General features: G+C 45.0%; 3 protein-coding genes across 3 annotated transcripts in view; all 3 read left to right on the top strand.

The window, feature by feature from the left end:
- The window catches only part of LOC136629115 (zinc finger protein 585A-like), a 39,705-nt gene extending 21,218 nt beyond the window's left edge, over window positions 1-18,487 (top strand). Inside the window, exons 3-7 of the mRNA XM_066605251.1 lie at window positions 12,625-12,804; window positions 12,887-13,010; window positions 13,093-13,157; window positions 13,501-13,603; window positions 15,901-18,487. Coding sequence (XP_066461348.1) covers window positions 12,625-12,804; window positions 12,887-13,010; window positions 13,093-13,157; window positions 13,501-13,603; window positions 15,901-18,086 — 2,658 coding nt within the window. The 3' untranslated portion in view covers window positions 18,087-18,487. The remainder of the gene's footprint in view (window positions 1-12,624; window positions 12,805-12,886; window positions 13,011-13,092; window positions 13,158-13,500; window positions 13,604-15,900) is intronic.
- The window catches only part of LOC136628738 (zinc finger protein 268-like), a 451,149-nt gene that overhangs the window by 326,531 nt on the left and 104,737 nt on the right, over window positions 1-19,881 (top strand). The gene's annotated exons all lie outside the window — the stretch shown is intronic.
- LOC136627184 (uncharacterized) lies at window positions 4,309-12,572 on the top strand. Its single transcript, XM_066602117.1, has 8 exons — window positions 4,309-4,390; window positions 4,517-4,696; window positions 4,779-4,902; window positions 4,985-5,049; window positions 5,113-5,244; window positions 11,833-11,866; window positions 12,400-12,500; window positions 12,552-12,572. The coding sequence occupies exons 1-8, from the start codon at window positions 4,313-4,315 to the stop codon at window positions 12,570-12,572; spliced, it is 735 nt and encodes a 244-aa protein (XP_066458214.1). The 5' UTR covers window positions 4,309-4,312.

Raw genomic sequence — 19,881 nt, forward strand, 5'->3', positions numbered from 1 at the left:
TCTGCAGGTGGAGGTCTGTGTGTCCCCTTATTGCAGTGTATTATTAACCCTTCACTCCCTGTGTGTCCCCTTATTGCAGTGTATTATTAACCCCTCACTCCCTGTGTGTCCCCTTATGGTGGGGCTGCTGGGGGGAAGGGAAAATTAACCCCTTCAGGACTGAGTGCGGCAAGTGCCATTCATGTCTCGTTAGACAGATAAGGATATCCTCCCTAGTCAGACCCGCTGTGACCCTTCGGTTTTGTTGTGAGCTCCAGTATGGCTCCTGTAAATTCACCCTGTGAAGTCTTTGTGTTATTATTCTGTTCACATGGCAGCAGGACGGAGCTCTCATTGGAACAGCGTTTGTGTAAAGATGGCCTTCTTCTATGGGCAGGTCTTTTTTATTCTAGTTGTCTTAGATTGTAAGCTCTTGGGGTCGGGAGCGGCACTGGATTATCCTCGGGCCGCACTCACTCTAATTAAAGGGTTCCGAGAGGCAGTGCGCTCCTGTGATGTCATCGGACCTCTATGATGTAATCTGCCGTGGTAACATAACAACAGGCAGTGGTGTCCGGGCCCGCCACGGCCTGTGGTAAGGCAGTACAGTACAGAGGTATTCAGTCATTGCTCCTACAGACCTGCGTAAAGGGTCAGGCATTGATTTGCAGGAATGCTGCCATCCAGTAGGTGGCGCTGCAGAGGTATTGTTCCATCTATCTTATTTGCATAGTACAAAAGTACAGCAATGCAGTATTATAGCAGTCAGAGCTTTTGTGGTTCAAGCCCTCCACAGGAACATTTAAAAATAATCACCTTTTTTTGCGCTCTCTGCTTTGTTTTGCATAAAAAAGACATTCTCTTACAAAAAAAACAAAAAAACATATTTGGTATCATGGTTTCCAGAACAACCTGCACTATAAGCTGAACGCACTATTTGTCCTGCACGGCAAAAACATAATAAAACCTGAAAAACAGAGGCAAATTGCCTATTTTTTGTTTATTTGCCTACCGCAAAAATGCAGTAAAAGTAATCAAAAAAGCCATATTTACCCCAAAATAATAGTAATAAAAGCTACAGCTTATGACACAAAAGACAAGCCCTCACAGAGCTCCGCCCATGGAAAAATTAAAGTTATGCGACACGCCCCCATCTGGCAATGTTGATAAAAAATATATATATAGTTATGGCTTTTTAAAAGTGGAGATTCAATTCCCCACAAAATCATTGTGTCCTTATGGCCAAAAGAGGCGGTCAGGAAGGGGTTAAAGTCCTGTAGAAAAACTGCAGGAAAAAAAGAACAATTGCGCCCCTAGAAGAAGATGTCATGCAGGTAGATATACAAATGCTGAGAGTTGTGGTGATTAGATGGACGGTCTTGTCACCGGAGACCCTAAGAGTGGTTCCCCTCTTGGCCTATAAAAGGCTCTCGGAGGCTCCCTGTGTGTAGTGACCTCTTCTTCTGCTTGTGTAGAGCTTGTTGGCCACTAGACACCTCTACGACGCAGAGAAGAGATTTCACCCCGTTACCAGAGGGGGGCGCATTATTGGGAGGTGAGAAGCTGGATGGTCGTATCGATGAATTGTCCCCCACCGGCCGTTCTGACCAGACTGTTAGGAGGTGTTGGGACCAGTGGATGGAGGCACACAAGGTGACCGGGCTCAGGACGCCCCCTACAGACCACCAGTAGAGAGGGACGTCTGACCAGACTGTTAGGAGGTGTTGGGCCCAGTGGATGGAGGCACACAAGGTGACCGGGCTCAGGATGCCCCCTACAGACCACCAGTAGAGAGGGACGTCTGACCAGACTGTTAGGAGGTGTTGGGCCCAGTGGATGGGGACACACAAGGTGACCGGGCTCATGACCCCCCGATAAACCACCAGTAGAGCGGAGAGTCTAACCAGACTGTTTGGAGGTGTTGGGACCACTGGATGGGGGCACACAAGGTGACTGGGCTCAGGACGCTCCATACAGACCACTAGTAGAGAGGAGCGTCTGACCAGACTGTTTGGAGGTGTTGGGACCAGTGGATGTGTGAGGGCACACAAGGTGACCGGGCTCAGGAAGCTCCATACAGACCACTAGTAGAGAGGAGCGTCTAACCAGACTGTTAGGAGGTGTTGGGACTAGTGGATGTGTGAGGACACACAAGGTGACCGGGCTCAGGACAGACTGACCACCAGTAGAGAGGAGCGTCTGACCAGACTGTTAGGAGGTATTGGGACCAGTGGATTGGGACACACAAGGTGACCGGGCTCAGGACGCCCCCTACAGACCACCAGTAGAGAGGAGCGTCTGACCAGACTGTTAGGAGGTGTTGGAACCAGTGGATGGGAACACACAAGGTGACCGGGCTCAGGATGCCCCCTACAGACCACCAGTAGAGAGGGACGTCTGACCAGACTGTTAGGAGGTGTTGGGACCAGTGGATGGGGACACACAAGGTGACCGGACTCAGGACACCCCCTACAGACTGCCAGTAGAGAGGAGCGTCTGACCAGACTGTTAGGAGGTGTTGGGACCAGTGGATGGGGGCACACAAGGTGACCGGGCTCCGGACGCTCCATACAGACCACTAGTAGAGAGGAGCGTCTGACCAGACTGTTAGGAGGTGTTGGGACCAGTGGATGGAGGCACACAAGGTGACCGGGCTCAGGACGCCCCCTACAGACCACCAGTAGAGAGGAGCGTCTGACCAGACTGTTAGGAGGTGTTGGGACCAGTGGATGGGAACACACAAGGTGACCGGGCTCCGGACACCCCCTACAGACTGTCAGTAGAGAGGAGCGTCTGACCAGACTGTTAGGAGGTGTTGGAACCAGTGGATGGGAACACACAAGGTGACCGGGCTCAGGACGCCCCCTACAGACCACCAGTAGAGAGGGACGTCTGACCAGACTGTTAGGAGGTGTTGGGACCAGTGGATGGGAACACACAAGGTGACCGGGCTCAGGACACCCCCTACAGACTGCCAGTAGAGAGGAGCGTCTGACCAGACTGTTAGGAGGTGTTGGGACCAGTGGATGGGGGCACACAAGGTGACCGGGCTCATGTCCCCCCGATAAACCACCAGTAGAGCGGAGAGACTAACCAGACTGTTTGGAGGTGTTGGGACCACTGGATGGGGGCACACAAGGTGACTGGGCTCAGGACGCTCCATACAGACCACTAGTAGAGAGGAGCGTCTGACCAGACTGTTAGGAGGTGTTGGGACCAGTGGATGGGGGCACACAAGGTGACTGGGCTCAGGACGCCCCATACAGACCACCAGTAGAGAGGAGCATCTGACCAGACTGTTTGGAGGTGTTGGGACCAGTGGATGTGTGAGGGCACACAAGGTGACCGGGCTCAGGAAGCTCCATACAGACCACTAGTAGAGAGGAGCATCTGACCAGACTGTTAGGAGGTGTTGGGACTAGTGGATGTGTGAGGACACACAAGGTGACCGGGCTCAGGACAGACTGACCACCAGTAGAGAGGAGCGTCTGACCAGACTGTTAGGAGGTGTTGGGACCAGTGGATTGGGACACACAAGGTGACCGGGCTCAGGACGCCCCCTACAGACCACCAGTAGAGAGGAGCGTCTGACCAGACTGTTAGGAGGTGTTGGAACCAGTGGATGGGAACACACAAGGTGACCGGGCTCAGGACGCCCCCTACAGACCACCAGTAGAGAGGGACGTCTGACCAGACTGTTAGGAGGTGTTGGGACCAGTGGATGTGTGAGAGCACATGAGGTGACCGGGCTCAGGATGCCCGCTACAGACCACCAGTAGAGAGGAGCCTCTGATTGTCCAACAAGCACCAGCAGCTCCAACTGTTTCATTGTCCATCATCCAGAGACAGGGGGCGCCATTGTTACAAGCCCCTGTGTCTATTGGAACCATTTCTGGGCACTGGCTGAAGAACATTTGGTCTCTATTCCGTTCTGGCATCTAATTACTTATGGAAATTACAGAGCAGGACTCCGCTATGTGATTGAGTCCTAGAGCTGCGCTCACACCAATATTTGGGGGATCAGCTCTATCCCAGAAATAAATCAGCACAAAGGGGATGCAAAGCATTCCTAAAACAGGGGGCCGATGACAGTCATGTGGAGGGGCCAGTTCCTTTGATGCTTTTTTGATTTTAAAGGTGGAAGAACTGCCTTCACAAGTTATTTACATCACATTCCAATCCGTATAAAAGGAGAGAATAGAAAATGTACTCTTCATCTCCTCAAATGTTTCCCCTCTTTATCTCCTGTAATTGTATATTTTTTGCGTGGTATTCTGTTTGGTTTTTACACTCTCATCTTCTTCCTAATTGGGTTTCTACAATAGGATGAAGGATGCAGACGGACAGAAACAAGATAGCGGAGAGAGTATTACATCTTACCCGAGAGATAATCTTGCAGTTTTCTGGAGAGGTGAGGGATTCTGATGATGTCACATTACATCATTCTTATCTATGGTAATAACAGATGATGTCACTGAGAGGTGATGGACTCTGGAAATGTCTGTAGTGATATTTATTACTGTCTCCCCATATACAGGATTACACAGTAGTGAAGAAGACCTCTAGTAATGGCTGTCGGGCCCCTGTTTGTGATGGATGGGGAAGACCCCCGAGCCCAATCATGGGGCCCCCACCTCACCCTCTGATACATGAAGACATCAATGTACAGAAGATTCTAGAACTCACCAACAGGATGATTGAGCTGCTGACTGGAGAGGTGATGTTGCAGGGAATGCTGGGACATTATACAGTAACAGCACTGGAGGCTTCTGGGTGATGACTGTATATTGTGTTGTCAGGTTCCTATAAGGTGTCAGGATGTCGCTGTCTATTTCTCCATGGAGGAGTGGGAGTATTTAGAAGGACACAAGGATCTGTACAAGGAGGCCATGATGGAGACCCGCCAGCCGCTCCCATCACCAGGTAATAGACAGGACTAAATACACGGGGACTTTATTATCTGTATGTAAAGAATGACTTCAGTGTCCGTCTGTGTTTCCTCCAGTTCCATCCAGTAAGAGAAGCCCACCAGAGAGATGTCCCCGTCCTCTTCTTCCACAGGACCACCAGGTAGATGGAGATGTCCTTCTGATCTGTAGAAGGCTGTGAAGCTCTTATCTTTTGTCTTATTAGATGTCTTCTCCTTGTGTGATGAGGCCAGTGGAGATGGCCGGATTACCGCTGACCAGAGACATTACATGTTGTCTGGATCTTCTCCCAGTTTTCTGGCGGTGGAGACTGCTGGTGGGAATAAGGAGCCAACAGGTTGGATTTATATCTATCTGCTCCTTTATTTCCCCTGAGACAAACAGTGGATGTGTCTGGTAGACGCTGATCTCCTCCACTGAGACAACATGCAGCGTGTCTAGCCATGATACATGTGTATGAGGTTCCTGAGGGGTCATTGAGCTGCCATCTAATATATATGTCCGGCTTCTAGACCTGCAGCTATGTGGCTCAGATAACTACTCCTGATCATTTCACACGACTTCTCCAACCGTCTGCTGACTTTTACAATATTTGTCTCACAGCTATTCTATCCGGATGAAGATCTGACCAATATTAATACTGCAGAGACAAATGTGAGGGGCGATCAGCGGTGTAAAGAGGAGATTCCTACAGGTAACCGCTCAGGTGAGTAGTAACCACTAAATACAGCAGAGAAGAGTCACAGATTCTCCTCGGTCAGCGGCTGCAGATAGTTATGTAGATTTATAAGCTCTGGGATCTGTCAGTTTCCGCTGGATGTTCCCCCTTCAGCCAATGTACAAACTAAATGTGGATGACATGTGATACCGTTATAGGTGATAACACACGATGAGCTTCTATAATATGGGTGGGAAATATAGATGGAATATGGACATACCTCTTCACAGCACTGTATATAGATTGTATTTGCCACCTACTGAATTTCTTCTATTTTTGTGTATTCATCACACTTGAATGTTTCAGATTATCAAATTACTTTTAACGTTCTACAAACATATCGCAAGTGATCAATCAAATGCTGATCTTAAGTGATGATTTCAGCTATTGAAGGAAAAATGCAGTTTTTTCCTACCTGCCCGTGTATGAAATAGTCATCATAATAATAGTGTCCTTCAGCTGTAAAATCACCCTATCAGTCAAATTTAGTTGTCAGTTGAGTTCCGTTTCACTTCTAAGACCCAGACAAGATGACTGGGAAGGCAATGGCAAACCACCCCACAAAAACAGTCTGCCAGGAGAACATCAGGATGTGACATTACCCAAGGAGTCAGTCATGGCTCGGTGCTTGCACCAAGGGACTTTACCTTTCTAATTTTAAGTCCCAATGAAATCCAATTCCCTTGGATGTCCGTCTGGTCTGGAGATGACCGGACGGACATCCAAGGCTGCCAAACATTGTAGAAATTAGTTTATTGTCCTCATCTGCTCACGTTTCTTTGTAACACATAAAGGTATTGACTGACTCTGACCACATCGCCCTGTTAGGGGTGACAGTGGAACGCCGTAATCTAGGTATGGTTTGTCTAGTTGCAAGTACAAAGAAAAGAAGGAGAGCCTTTTTAATCTGAGATATAGAGAAGCACAGATGTGGTCATATAATGCCATAGCATGCCACCAAAGAGCAGCTATTGGGGGGCATTCCAGCATTGTGTGTCACTAGAACATCTCCAGCAGAAGGGGGAAACCTGTTCTTATATTCTATGCAGTTCCTCTGCTGTTCTATACCACTTAGCCAGCATGTTTATAGTTTAGTTCCTGAAGCCTACAAGGCACAATGATTTTGTGTGTTCAAGTAAAGGTCTTATGCCAGAGTTCTTGAGGAAAACACTGACCCAGTTCCTTCTCCCAGGTGTTAATAAAACCAAGGTGTGTGTTCTCTATCTCCTTTGTCAGCCACATCTGGTAAAGCAAGGAAATAGCATGTCTAGGAGATTCCACAGACATTCATAGCTCCCCAAATGGAATGAGAGATCTAAACAAGTTCATCGCGGGTGTCAGAGATCCCACAAACCTCCATAACTGAAAGAATTGCTTCCACACTCCAGCAGGAACTGTAATCTGTCTATAGAACTCTGAAAAAGGTCTCAGGACCGCCTGAGTCAGCACGTCTCTCAAATGTTGGATAGGTGTACTAGGAAGGGAGAAGAGGGTGGGAATCGGCATTGTGGCTTCAAATTTTGGGTTGCCTATTAGAGGTGTAAGAGGGTGCAGGGAATTAATTAGCTCATCGGTTAGCAAAACTCACCCAGATCTCCAACAGCAAACTGGGGAAAGATTAGGGGAGTCTCTAAGAAAGGGTTTAGGAAGCTAAAACACCCCCTGAGTTAATTTGGGTTCAGGATTGTATTCTATCTCTACCCATAATTTAGAAGATTGGTGATTAAGCAGGTCTAAGACGCAATTACAGATGGTGGCTCTGTAGTACAGAGTGAAGTCGGGTAGACTCAAGCCTCCATGTGCCTTCTGGTGCGTGAGAAGACTGTATTTCAATCGTGGCCTATGACCCTTCCATACAAATCTAGTGATCAAGCCATGTATACATAATGGAAATATTCTAGGCAGCCTCACTGGCAATGTCTGACAAAGGTAAAGAAATTTCGCGAGGGTGTCCATTTTGATGACATTAATCATTTCACAACAGGACAGAAGACACAAGCTCCATTTGTCCAGATCTCTCTCTAAGTTAGACATGAATGGTTTGAAGTTAAAAGAAAAAGCCCTGTGAGGGATCCACCGCAAATAAAATCCCAGATATTTTATTGAGAAATGTCACCATCTAAAGGGGAACTCTTTTTCTAGGAGTGATGCCTTGCTCCATGGCAGCATGATATTCAAAATTTCAGACTTCTGGAGGTTGGCCTTAACATTACTGACATTTCCAAACTTCTGGAACTCTTGGAGTATCACTGCTTGCCCCACCCTCAAGCAAGATGAGTAGAAAAGTAAGTCGTCTGCAAAAAGCGTCATCTTATGTTCAGATGGGCCCACCGTAACACCCCGATAGCCATTTTGTTGGATTACATTGGCCATGACCAACACGTATAGAAATGGGGACAGAGGGCATCTCTGCCGAGTGTCATTCCGGATCTGAAATGAATCTGACGGGGAGCCATTAACATGTACTTGAACTGTGGGATTATTGTAAAACGCCATTATCCAATCTCTCATGCTAGAACCCAATCCAATTTTCCTTAGAGTCTCTTCCAAGAACTTCCAATGTACTTTATCAAAAGACTTTTCCATGTCCACCATCAGGAGACAGAGAGGAGTTCAAGAACAACAGGCTCCAGTAATCAGGGACAATGACGTGATGGTGTTGTCCCTGGCCTCTCTTCCAAGGACAAAACCCACCTGCTCTTTGTGGACCGGAATAAGAGATTGTATCCGCAACACCAACATTTTAGAAAATAATTTCATGTCTCTATTAATGAGTGATATGGACTGAAAGTTGTTTCAGATCGAGGCTTTCTTGTCTGGCTTTGGGATGATCACTATATGGGCCTGCAAGACCTGTGGAGGAAAAGGGCATCCTCATGAAATTACATTAAAGGAATGCAGGGTAAAAGATGAAATTTCCTCTCTGAACAGTTTGTAAAACCAAGAGGAGAAACCATCTGGCCCCCAGTTTTTGACCAATTTTAGTTCCTCATTATTTCCAGTAATTCAGGGGTTGTAAAGTCAGATTCCATAGCCCGTGCTCCCACCAGTTCTATTGCGTTGGGAGCATGACCATCTAAGTAAGCCTCAATGCTCACCCCACTTAAAGGCCCAACCACTCCTGACTCCTCTTTTATATTATATAGCTTATCATTGAATGCTCAAAACTCTTCTAAATATCCACAGTATAGTGGACCACTCCACTGGGCCTAAACTGTATCTTAGGTACATGAGTTTGTAGTGATCTAGGATGAAGACTTCTGACTAGCCATCATCGACATTTGTCCCCGTATTCGAAAAAACCTGTCCGAAGTTTGTCCTAAAACCCCAGGGAACGCTGATCTAGACTTGATGCCTAAGGGAAGATATGTCTACCTTTAGGGTGTTTAAGGGATTCTCTTTTTTGGAAGCCTTCTTATCCTTTAATTCAGTAAGGAGATTCTTTAGTTTCAGCAATCGCTCTTTTTTAAGTCACGAGCCATGTGATCCAAGAATTCCCCTTGTGGCGCACTTCAGAACTTCCCATTGGCTAGGGGCCCCGGAGTCATTCTCGTCATGAGCAAAATCTATAATAGCTTTTTTGCTATCATTTATGCAGAGCCAGTCATTAAGGAGGTTATCATTTTAAGTGCTATGTGTTAACCCTTAAATTTCTACTTGGGTCATTAAGTTCACCATAAACAAGGGCATGATCTCACCACAAGAATAATGCCTGGAGCATTTTGGGTTCATGTCTAAAAGTCTGTGATATATAAAAAAGGTCTATATGGCTATAACCATTATGCTCTAGGGAGTGGAAACTGAAGTACCTGACACCCGGCTGAAGAAGTCTCCACATATCTAGGGCTCCCAGGTCTTTTTCTAATGAACATAAGGCTGAAAGGGAGACAGAGGACCTACCTGAAGAGGCGTCTACCATTGGATTGAACACATAGTTTAAGTCTTCCTCCTCCAAAATGATGTTGAAGCCTTCTGCGAATTCTGCAGGATCCCATAGGAGCTTCCTACCTGAAGAAACTTGATCGTGGCTAGGAAAATAGGTAGTAGCCAGAATCAACATCTCGCTTGTAACAGAAAGTTTTATAAACCGGAACCAAGCAGCCAGGTCTATCTTAGAGGATAACATTTGATATTGAAGAGCCTTGTGAAAGGTTGTGGATATTCTGCAAGCCTTCTAAGAGGAATGAGGGTCATGCAACCAGGAGATATAATATCTAGAGGCACACCTAGGGATGTGATCTGCCCTAAAATTAGTCTCCTTAAACATGGCCACCGTAACACTTTTTTTGTGTACGTTGTATAATATTTGGCTTCTCTTCTCAGGAGCATAAAAGGCCCTTTAGTAATCATACAAACAGCACCTAGTGCTGCAGGCCCTACGGAGGGGGCAGAGGAAGCCAAGATCGGGGCACACTTCCTGGGACACCCCAGGAAGTAGGAGAGAGATGGGATCTCCTAGGGCCCACACTGAGAGAAGCCCCAGGGAAATACTCCTACTTGCAGCACCAGCCCCTCTGCTAAAGCACATGTGAGCTCAACTGAGCTTTGAGCTCTGGAAGATGCGGACCCACAGGAAGCAGCAGCGCCAGCAATGTGAGGAGAGATGCGCCATGGCATACTGTTGGGGCCGACCTCAGTGACAGCCATGCAGACTAGAGATGAGCGAGCGTACTCGTTAAGGGAAATTACTCGAGCGAGTATTGCCATTTTCGAATACATGCCTGCTCATCCAAAAAGATTCGGGGGCTGGCGGGTGTGAGCGGTAAGTTGCGGGAGTGAGCGGGGGGAAGAGAAAGAGAGATCTCTCCCCTGTTCACCCCGGCTCTCCTCCACCGCCCCCGCCGGCCCCCGAATCTTTTCGGGCAAGCAGACATGTACTCGAAAATGGCGATACTCGCTCGAGTAATTTCCCTTAACGAGTACACTCGCTCATCTCTAGTCTGCATGGCTGTCACTGAGGTCGGCCCCAACAGTATGCCATGGCGCTCTTGGGGGTCGAGAAAGTTGGCAAAGAGATTTAAATACAGTAGATTTACTCCTTTTATAGGCTTGGAGTTGGAAGAGATAACCCCATCGGTATTGCACCTCTTTTTCCTGTAGTGCTAAGAGCACGGGTTTCAAAGCCTTACCTAGCTGCGGGGTGTGACGTGCTAGGTTGGGGAGTATAAAGATGGCGGAACCCTGAAAAGATAAACATCTGATTCCCTGACATCCTGTAGGATCGCTTCTTATTCGTTACAGAAGTGAATATGGCAGACAATATCTCAGGGATGGGTGGTGTCAGATCTAGGGCCAAAAGACCAGTGAATCATCCCAATTTCAATCAGTTGGTTAGGGGGTCTATGCAGCAGATCACAATTCCAGTTGGGACGCTTCAATATCCTCGATGAGTCCTCCGATGATTATTCTGCCTGTGACTGTTCTCCAGGTCATCTAGATGCGGAACAGGTCAGATACTTGAAGCCCTTGCTGTTGTATAGCCTGCTTATGAGCATCCAGGGTTTCTAGTATTTTAGTCCTGTGTTTCCTCTACAGCCCCTATGCACTCTGACCTATATACTGTAAGTCCAGTTGTAAGGCAGAAACGTATTTTCTTTGCGAGGCTTCTAGCTGCTGGAGAAGACATCCACTTCTATTTTTGTGGGAAAAGCCGTTATATGAGCCTTCTAATGCCAGCTTTTATCTATAACTGGGTTTAGAGGAGAGTGAGTAGCATGCGTAACATGGGAGTCACACTTGGTAGGCATCCCTGCATGTGTAGGAGGGCACCCAGGAGCAGAACAAGTCTCATCGAGAGCACCACCATCAGTGGTTAGGTTTTCTGCTGCAGCAGCCGGTCTTCCTGATGTCTCCACACTTCCATCTCCCCATGCCCCAGCTTGAACATATGTAGGAGAGAGAGAGATGGGATCTCCTGGGCCGACACTGAGAGAAGCCCCAGGGAAATACTCCTACTTGCAGCACCAGCCCTTCTGCTGAAGCACATGTGAGCTCAACTGAGCTTTGAGCTCTGGAAGCTGCGGACCCACAGGAAGCGGCAGCGCCAGCAATGTGAAGATAGACGCTAGACTCCTCCACCAGCACCATGATTGACCCAATAGGACAGCCATCTGGCTCTTGTAAGGAGCAGAGGAACTGGTCCATCCAATACCTGGCCCCTTGGATGGTAATTGCGGGTTACCCGGGCCTTTTCTGTGCCCCATGAAGGGAATCTTCAGGTCCCAGGTCGTCTGTGGATCAGGTAAGTGGTCCACATTAAACTCTGCTAAAGGCTCTATGCGAGTTAGGCTGATGCGGCATTCACATGGCGGTATTCTGCTTGGTAATTTGCATCAGTATTTGTGAGACAAACCTGGAGCGGAACCAACAGACAGAGGAGATGTAAAGCTTCCCATGAGACTTTTGTCTGTAGGTCCCAAAATACTGAGCAGAACTCTGCAGTGTGACTGAGGCCTAAATTTGCGCTCACAACGGTATTTGGGGGATCGGTTCTACCTGAGGAATAGATCCAGCACAGGGGGATGTGAAATGTTCTTATAAGGGGCTGATTACGGTCATGTGGAGGGGTCAATTCCTTATGATTTTAAAGATAGAAGAATTGCCTTCACAAGTTACTTACATCATGTTGCAATTTATATAAAAAAGGAGAATAGAAAATCTACACTTAATTATCTCCTCAAGCGCGTCCACTCATTATCTCCAGTAAATGTATACTTTTATGTGGTATTTTTTTGTGTTTTTTTTTTTTTTACATTGTCTAATCTTCCTATTCAGATTTCTACAATGTAGGATCAAGGATGATGGAAGACAAGAACAAGATGGTGGAAAGAATATTAAATCTCACCCTAGAGATAATCTTCCAGCTTACTGGAGAGGTGAGAGATTCTGATGATGTCACATTACATCATTCTTATCTATGGTAACAGATGATGTCACTGGGGAGGTGATGAACTCTGGAAATGTCTGTAGTGATATTTATTACTGTCTCTCAATATACAGGATTACACAGTAGTGAAGAAGACCTCTAGTGATGGCTGTCGGGCCCCTGTGTGTGATGGATGGGGAAGACCCCTGAGCCCAATCACGGGGCCCCCACCTCACCCCCTGATACATGAGGACATCAATGTACAGAAGATTCTAGAACTCACCAACAAGATGATTGAGCTGCTGACTGGAGAGGTGACGCTGCAGGGAATGCTGGGACATTATACAGTAACAGCACTGGAGGCTTCTGGGTAATGACTGTATATTGTGTTGTCAGGTTCCTATAAGGTGTCAGGATGTTGCTGTCTATTTCTCCATGGAGGAGTGGGAGTATTTAGAAGGACACAAGGATCTGTACAAGGAGGCCATGATGGAGACCCACCAGCCGCTCCCATCACCAGGTAATAGACAGGACTAAATACACGGGGACTTTATTGTCTGTATGTAAAGAATGACTTCAGTGTCCGTCTGTGTTTCCTCCAGTTCCATCCAGTAAGAGAAGCCCACCAGAGAGATGTCCCCGTCCTCTTCTTCCACAGGACCACCAGGTAGATGGAGATGTCGCTCTGATCTGTAGAAGGCTTTGAAGCTCTTGTCTTCAGTCTTATTAGATGTCTTCTACTTGTGTGATGAGGCCGGTGGAGATGGGAGTATTACCGCTGACCAGAGACATTACATGTTGTCTGGATCTTCTCCCAGTTTTCTGGCGGTGAAGACTACTGGTGGGAATAAGGAGCCAACAGGTTGGATTTATATCTATCTGCTCCTTTATGTTCCCCGAGACAAACAGCGGATGTGTCTGGTAGACGCTGATCTCCTCCACTGAGGCACTAAAACATTCCACACGACTTCTCCAACCGTCTGCTGACTTTTACACTATTTTTCTCACAGCTTTGGTATTGGGAGAAAAATCAAACCGATATTGATGATACAGTGACAATTGTGATGATCAAAGAGGAGTTTGAAGAGGAGATTCCTACAGGTAACCGCCCAGGTGAGTAGTAACCACTAATTACAGGAGAGAGGAGTAACAGATTCTCCTCGGTCAGCGGCTGCAGATAGTTATGTAGATTTATATGTAAACTAAATGTGGATGATATGTGATACCGTTATAAGTGAAAACACAGGATGAGCATTTATAATATGGATGGGAAGTGCAGATGGAATATAGACACTGCTGTGACAAGGTAATCACCACCCTCTAAATTTTTTTTTATTTTTGTGTATTGATCACACTTGAATGTTTCATATTGTCCAACTTGTTTCAATATTATATAACAGATCGCAAGTATTCACCGAATGCTGATCTTAAATGATGATTTCAGTTATTGAAAATAATGCTGTCCCCCCCCCCCTACCTGCCCCGGTATGAAATAGTAATTGCACTTGAGCTGTAAAATCAACCACATTTAGTTGCCGATTAAGTTTAGTTTCACATCACACTCCCAGATTATTGCTGGACCTGTAAACTCTAAACATCAGTTAAAGGGGTTGTCCGTGGTTTGTGTCTGGTATTGCAGCTCATTTCCCATTTACTTCAATGGAGCTGAGTTGCAATACCACACACAACCCTATAGATAAGGGTGGCGCTGTATTTCAAAGAAAGCAGACATGTTTTTTTAACCCTGGACAACCCCTTTGGGATTTTTCACATGTGACGGAATTGCCTGCAGGTTGTAGTGCAGATGTGAATATTTGCGAGAGACATGCGATGTATTTAAGGTCCAATTGAAGTCAATGGGCGATGCATTCCGAGGAAAGCGAAAAGAGCATGGCAAGATTTTTTCACACATCGCTCGTGTGTATGAATCCATTCAAAAGAATAGAGTTCAAATTCGCATGAGTTTGGTGACTCTTGCAACGCAATAAACATGCGTGAGATTTTTGGTCATGTGAAACTGGCCTGAGGGCTCATTTTCTGTGGGACATGCTGTACTTTCATTGGCACCATCTTGGAGTACATATGCACAGGCTCATAGGTGTCAGAATGATAGAAACCCCCACTAATGACCAAATTTTAAAAAGTATTCTCAGTCATTGTTACAAGCCATGTAACATCTGACTAATCTGCAGATTACCGCGGATCAAACACATGCAGAATTCGCAGTTCCTATCTGGTCGTGTGAGACCGGACTTAAGTAGAATGCTACCTTTTTATACCATTTGGTAATGGCAATCACATGATTGGGGACCACTCAATGAGGCCTCCGGTCTACCTTAAGTAGCCAGGAGCAATGAGATTTTAAATTTCTCGGGCCCTCCTCAGCTTCTACACTTGCGTCCGCCATTTTGCCAATGGGCACATGCACAGAAACTAGGGAAAGGTTTGTGGATAAAGATCCCGGCGGGGAACATCGCCGGAGGCCTTAGGTAAGTAATTACACCTTCGTATCTGTAAGGGGACGTGAAACGTGAACGTTTTTTTACTTTTACGTGATCGCCATTTATCCATTGGTTAACAGCGGTCATGTGACTAGGGGCCGCGGCCCCCTGTGAAATCTACAGGTTCTCGGCTACCTTTGGAAGCCAGAAGCAGGGAGATTTTAAATTTCCTGGACGATTCTCGGCTTTTGCGCATGTGTCCACCATTTTGACAACAGGCGAAGTAGCCGCCAAAAGGTCCACTTATAAAAATCCTGTTGGGGGACAAATCTGGGAGCCTTAGGTAAGTAATTTCATCTTCCCTCACAGATACGATCTGTGAGGGGAGGTGAAACTTTTTAAAAAAACTTTTTTAAACCGTTAAATACTTTACATGATCACTTTTATCCATTGGATAACGGTAATCACATGACCAAGGACCACATACCGTAGCCCCCGGTGACATTTCCTTGCTCTCAGCTACTCTTGCTTGCCGAGAGTAGGGAGATTTTAAAATTTTCGGGCTACCCGCCCTTTTGCACATGCGCCCGAAATATTGCCATTAGTGCGCATACGCAGAAGCCTGCAGCAGATCCTTGCAGGACCATATCACCGCGGGACATTGCAGAGGATGGAGGTGAGCAATTTCATCTCCTGTCACGGATCCGATCAGTGAGGAGAGATGAAACTTTATATTTAACTATTTTTTACTTTATGCGATCACTGTTATCCACTGGATAACTGTGATTGTGTGACTGGGGGGTTGCACACCGCGGCCCCCGATGATAGCTCCAGGCTCTCGGCAGTCTTGCAGCTTTTATTGGTTCTGACTTTCTCTACTCAGCAGTCCACAGCCTCATCCCTTGCCTAATTATTGCAATTTATAGCTCTCTTGAACCTATAGACGTCATTATGTTTTATTCTTTGCAGATGACGATAACAGGAGCTCAGATGGACATCTGATATCTGCAGATTGTAAAGCAGAAGATTGTGGTATCAGACAAGATACATATGAAGAACCTGCTATTATCCCAAATATTCCCTCAACCCTTCACAGTAAAGATCCATCATTTGATTCTCTTATACAGGTTCCATCTTCCGATTCATCACAGACTGATAAGCAAAAGAAAAGTTACAAAAGAGGAGAACATCAAAGAACTCAAACAAGAGAGAAGCCATATTCTTGCACAGAATGTGGGAAATGTTTTAACTATAAATCATGGCTTGCAATCCATCAGAGAAGTCACACAGGAGAGAAGCCATTTTCATGTTCAGAATGTGATAAAGGTTTTAGTCAGAAATCAAAACTAGTTCAACATCGAATACTTCACACAGGAGAGAAGCCATTTTCATGTTCAGAATGTGGAAAATGTTTTACTCAGAAATTAGTTCTTATTAGACATCAGAGAACTCACACAGGGAAGAAGCCATTTTCATGCACAGAATGCGGCAAATGTTTTACTGAGAAATCTCATCTTGTTATACATCAGAGAAATCACACAGGAGAGAAGCCATTTTCATGTCCAGAATGTGGAAAATGTTTTAACCACAAATCAGTTCTTGTTAGACATCAGAGAATTCACACAGGAGATAAACCATTTTCATGTTCTGAATGTGGAAAATGCTTTACTCAGAAAACATCTCTTGTGTCACATCAAAGATCTCACACAGGGGAGAAGCCATTTTCATGCCCAGAATGTGGCAAATATTTTATGTACAAATTATCTCTTCTTATACATCAGAGAAGTCACACAAGAGAGAAACCATTTTCATGTCCTGAATGTGGAAAATGTTTTAACTATAAATCACAGCTTGTAATCCATCAGAGAAGTCACACAGGGGAGACACTATTTCCATGTTCAGAATGTGGGAAATGTTTTTATTATAAATCGCAGCTTGCAATCCATCAGAGGAGCCACACAGGGGAGAAGCCATTTTCGTGTTCAGATTGTGGGAAATGTTTTATTCAAAAATCAAAACTTGTTCAGCATCAAAGAATTCACACAGGGGAAAAGACATTTTCATATTTAGAACATGGAAAATGTTTTGCTTGGAAATTATTTAATGTTAGACAGAGAGTTCGCACAGGCAAGAAGCTGTATTTATGTTCAGAATGTGGCAAATGTTTTAGTCAGAAATCAAATCTTGTTAATCATCAGAGAATTCACACAGGAGAGAAGCCATTTTCATGCACTGAATGTGGGAAATGTTTTAACCACAAATCAGATCTTGTTAAACATCAGAGAATTCACACAGGGGAAAAGCCATTTTCATGTTCAGAATGTGGGAAATGTTTTACCCAGAAAACAACTCTTGTCTCACATCAAAGATCTCACACAGGAGAGAAGCCATTTTCATGTCCAGAGTGTGAGAAATGTTTTGTACAGAAATCCAAACTTGTTCAACATCAAAGACTTCACACAGGAGAGCAGCCATATTCATGCCCAGAATGTGGGGAAAGTTTTTATAGTAGATCTCAGCTTGCAATCCACCAGAGAAGTCACACAAATGGGAAACCATTTACATGCCCAGAATGTGGGAAAAGTTTTTATAATAAATCACAGCTTGCAATCCATCAGAGGAGTCACACAGGGGAAAAGCCATTCCCATGTACAGAATGTAAGAAATGTTTTATTCAGAAATCAGATCTTGTTCAACATCAAAGAACTCACACAGGAGAGAAGGCATTTTCATGTTCAGCGTGTGGAAAATGTTATACTGCTAAATCATCACTTGTTAAACATCAGAGAAGTCACACAGGAGGAGAGAAATCATATTCATGTTCAGAATGTGGCAAATGTTTTACCCAGAAAACATCTCTTGTCTCGCATCAAAGATCTCACACAGGGAGGAAGACATTTTCATGTCCAGAATGTGGGAAATGTTTTACTGACAAGTGGAATCTCATTAGACATCAGAGAATTCACACAGGTGAGAAGCCGTTTTCATGTCCAGAATGTGAGAAATGTTTTTCTGCTAAATCAGATCTTGTTACACATCAGAGAATTCACACAGGGGAGAAACCGTATTCATGTTCAGAATGTGGAAAAGGTTTTACTAAAAGATCATATCTTACTAATCATCAGAGAATACACACAGGGGAGAAGTTCCTTTAATCTTTATCTCTAAAGTTTTTTTATTTAAATAAAGTTAGGGTGAAAGTATAAAGATTATGTCATGAACTCTGCACATTTTGCAGTTTTTGATTAAGGCAGCTCTGTTACATCACTTCACCAGTCAAGAAACCGTTAATCTTTCCTGCGTTGGTCTCCACCACTACTCAGCTGTTCACTGTTTTCAGTTTAGTTTGCGATTTATACCCTGTCAGTTTCCTCAAGCTTTGCCAGTTGGTCAGTGTCACTGTCTATGTCCCAAGCTCCTATATCCATATCAGTTCCTATGTCCTGTTAGTATCTGATTTGTGTCTGATCCAAGCCACCTGCTCCGATTCCTTGTCTGATCTTGTGGTTTTGCCTGATTTTGTTCCTGTGAATGATTTCTGTGAAGATTAAAGCTTTATTTTATTAAGGATCCTACTGTGTCTGCCCTCCCTGCTAGACTAGAAGCAATGGGATGAAACTGAAAAGTAGGAGACACAGATTAGATATTAGACAGGGTGATCGATGAGTGGAACAGGTTGACACAGGAGGTGGTAAGTTCTCCCTCAATGGAAGTCTTAAGAGGCTAGACAGACATCTGTCTGGGATAATTTAGTGAATCCTGCCATTGAGTAGGTTGGACCTGATGACCTTGCATGTCCCTTCCAACTTTACCATTCTAGGATTGATTTCAATTTCTCTGTTCCATTTGAGGGGCAGACAAACGGAAATAAAAACAAAATTAAGTAGCTGAGTAACTGCACCTTTTTTTAGTGTATGGAATAGGCCATTCTAAGCATTTTTGGAATAGGTTTCTCAGCCTCTTCTGTGCATTTTTCTTACAAAACCCCTCTTCAGCTTGGAGAAGACGAAGCTGTGAAATCCACCTTCACCTCCCTGCATAGCAGTAGAGGGTGCTCCATCCAACCTTTCCTTTCAGTCCTCCTTTGTCCCACCACCGCAGGTGTTCTATAATTCCCCATCGCTGTTCTCGTCAGCACTCTGTGTCAGGAGCCATTCTGTGCTACAGATGGCATTTCTCATTCACTAGTGATCATTGCTCCTGTGTAAAAGCACAGCAGCGATCATTGCTGGGACGTCGTCTGCTGGAAAAAGGCCCCTTAGTTTTAATTAGCCTTTTGGGATACATACACTTTTTTGATCATTTTTCATTCCATTTTTTTAGGAGGCAAAGTGACCAAAAAACAGTTCTGGTAGTTTTCTTTTTTTCACGTTGTTGACCGTTTTATTCCTATATCTGCCAGCCATTTTTTGTCTTTTCATTTTCTTCATCCCCCATTCGAAGCGCTATAGCCTTATTTTTTTTCTGTTGACATAGCAGTATGAGGGCTGGTTTATAGCTGGACAAGCTGTATTTTACAATGACTATTGCACCAGATAATGTATTAAAAAGCTTTCAGAAATTTTTAAGAGGGGTGCAATGGAAAAACACACATGCACCATTTTCCAGGAGCTTTACTTTTGCTGTATTCATGGTGTGTTAAAAATGAGCTGTTGACTTTATTCTATATATCAGTACCTTTATGACAATACTGTTTATAGAGGTGTTTTATGTTTTACTACTTACAAAATTAGGAAAACCCTTTTTGTTTAAAGAAACAAAAAAGGCGGTTTGTCATCATATACAGAGCCCCATAATTCCGTTGATGGGGGAGAGAAGAGTCATGTTTTCTCAGTTAAGCTGTCACTTTTTTACTACAATTTTTGTCAATCTTTATTGAGAGGTGGAGGGACAGAAAAATGCAGTTCTGCCCGTATTCTTCAAGTGTTATGGCCTGAGGAAGCCAGCGTT

The sequence above is a fragment of the Eleutherodactylus coqui genome, chromosome 5 (assembly GCF_035609145.1).
Source record: "Eleutherodactylus coqui strain aEleCoq1 chromosome 5, aEleCoq1.hap1, whole genome shotgun sequence".
In the NCBI taxonomy this organism is placed as follows: Eukaryota; Metazoa; Chordata; class Amphibia; order Anura; family Eleutherodactylidae; genus Eleutherodactylus; species Eleutherodactylus coqui.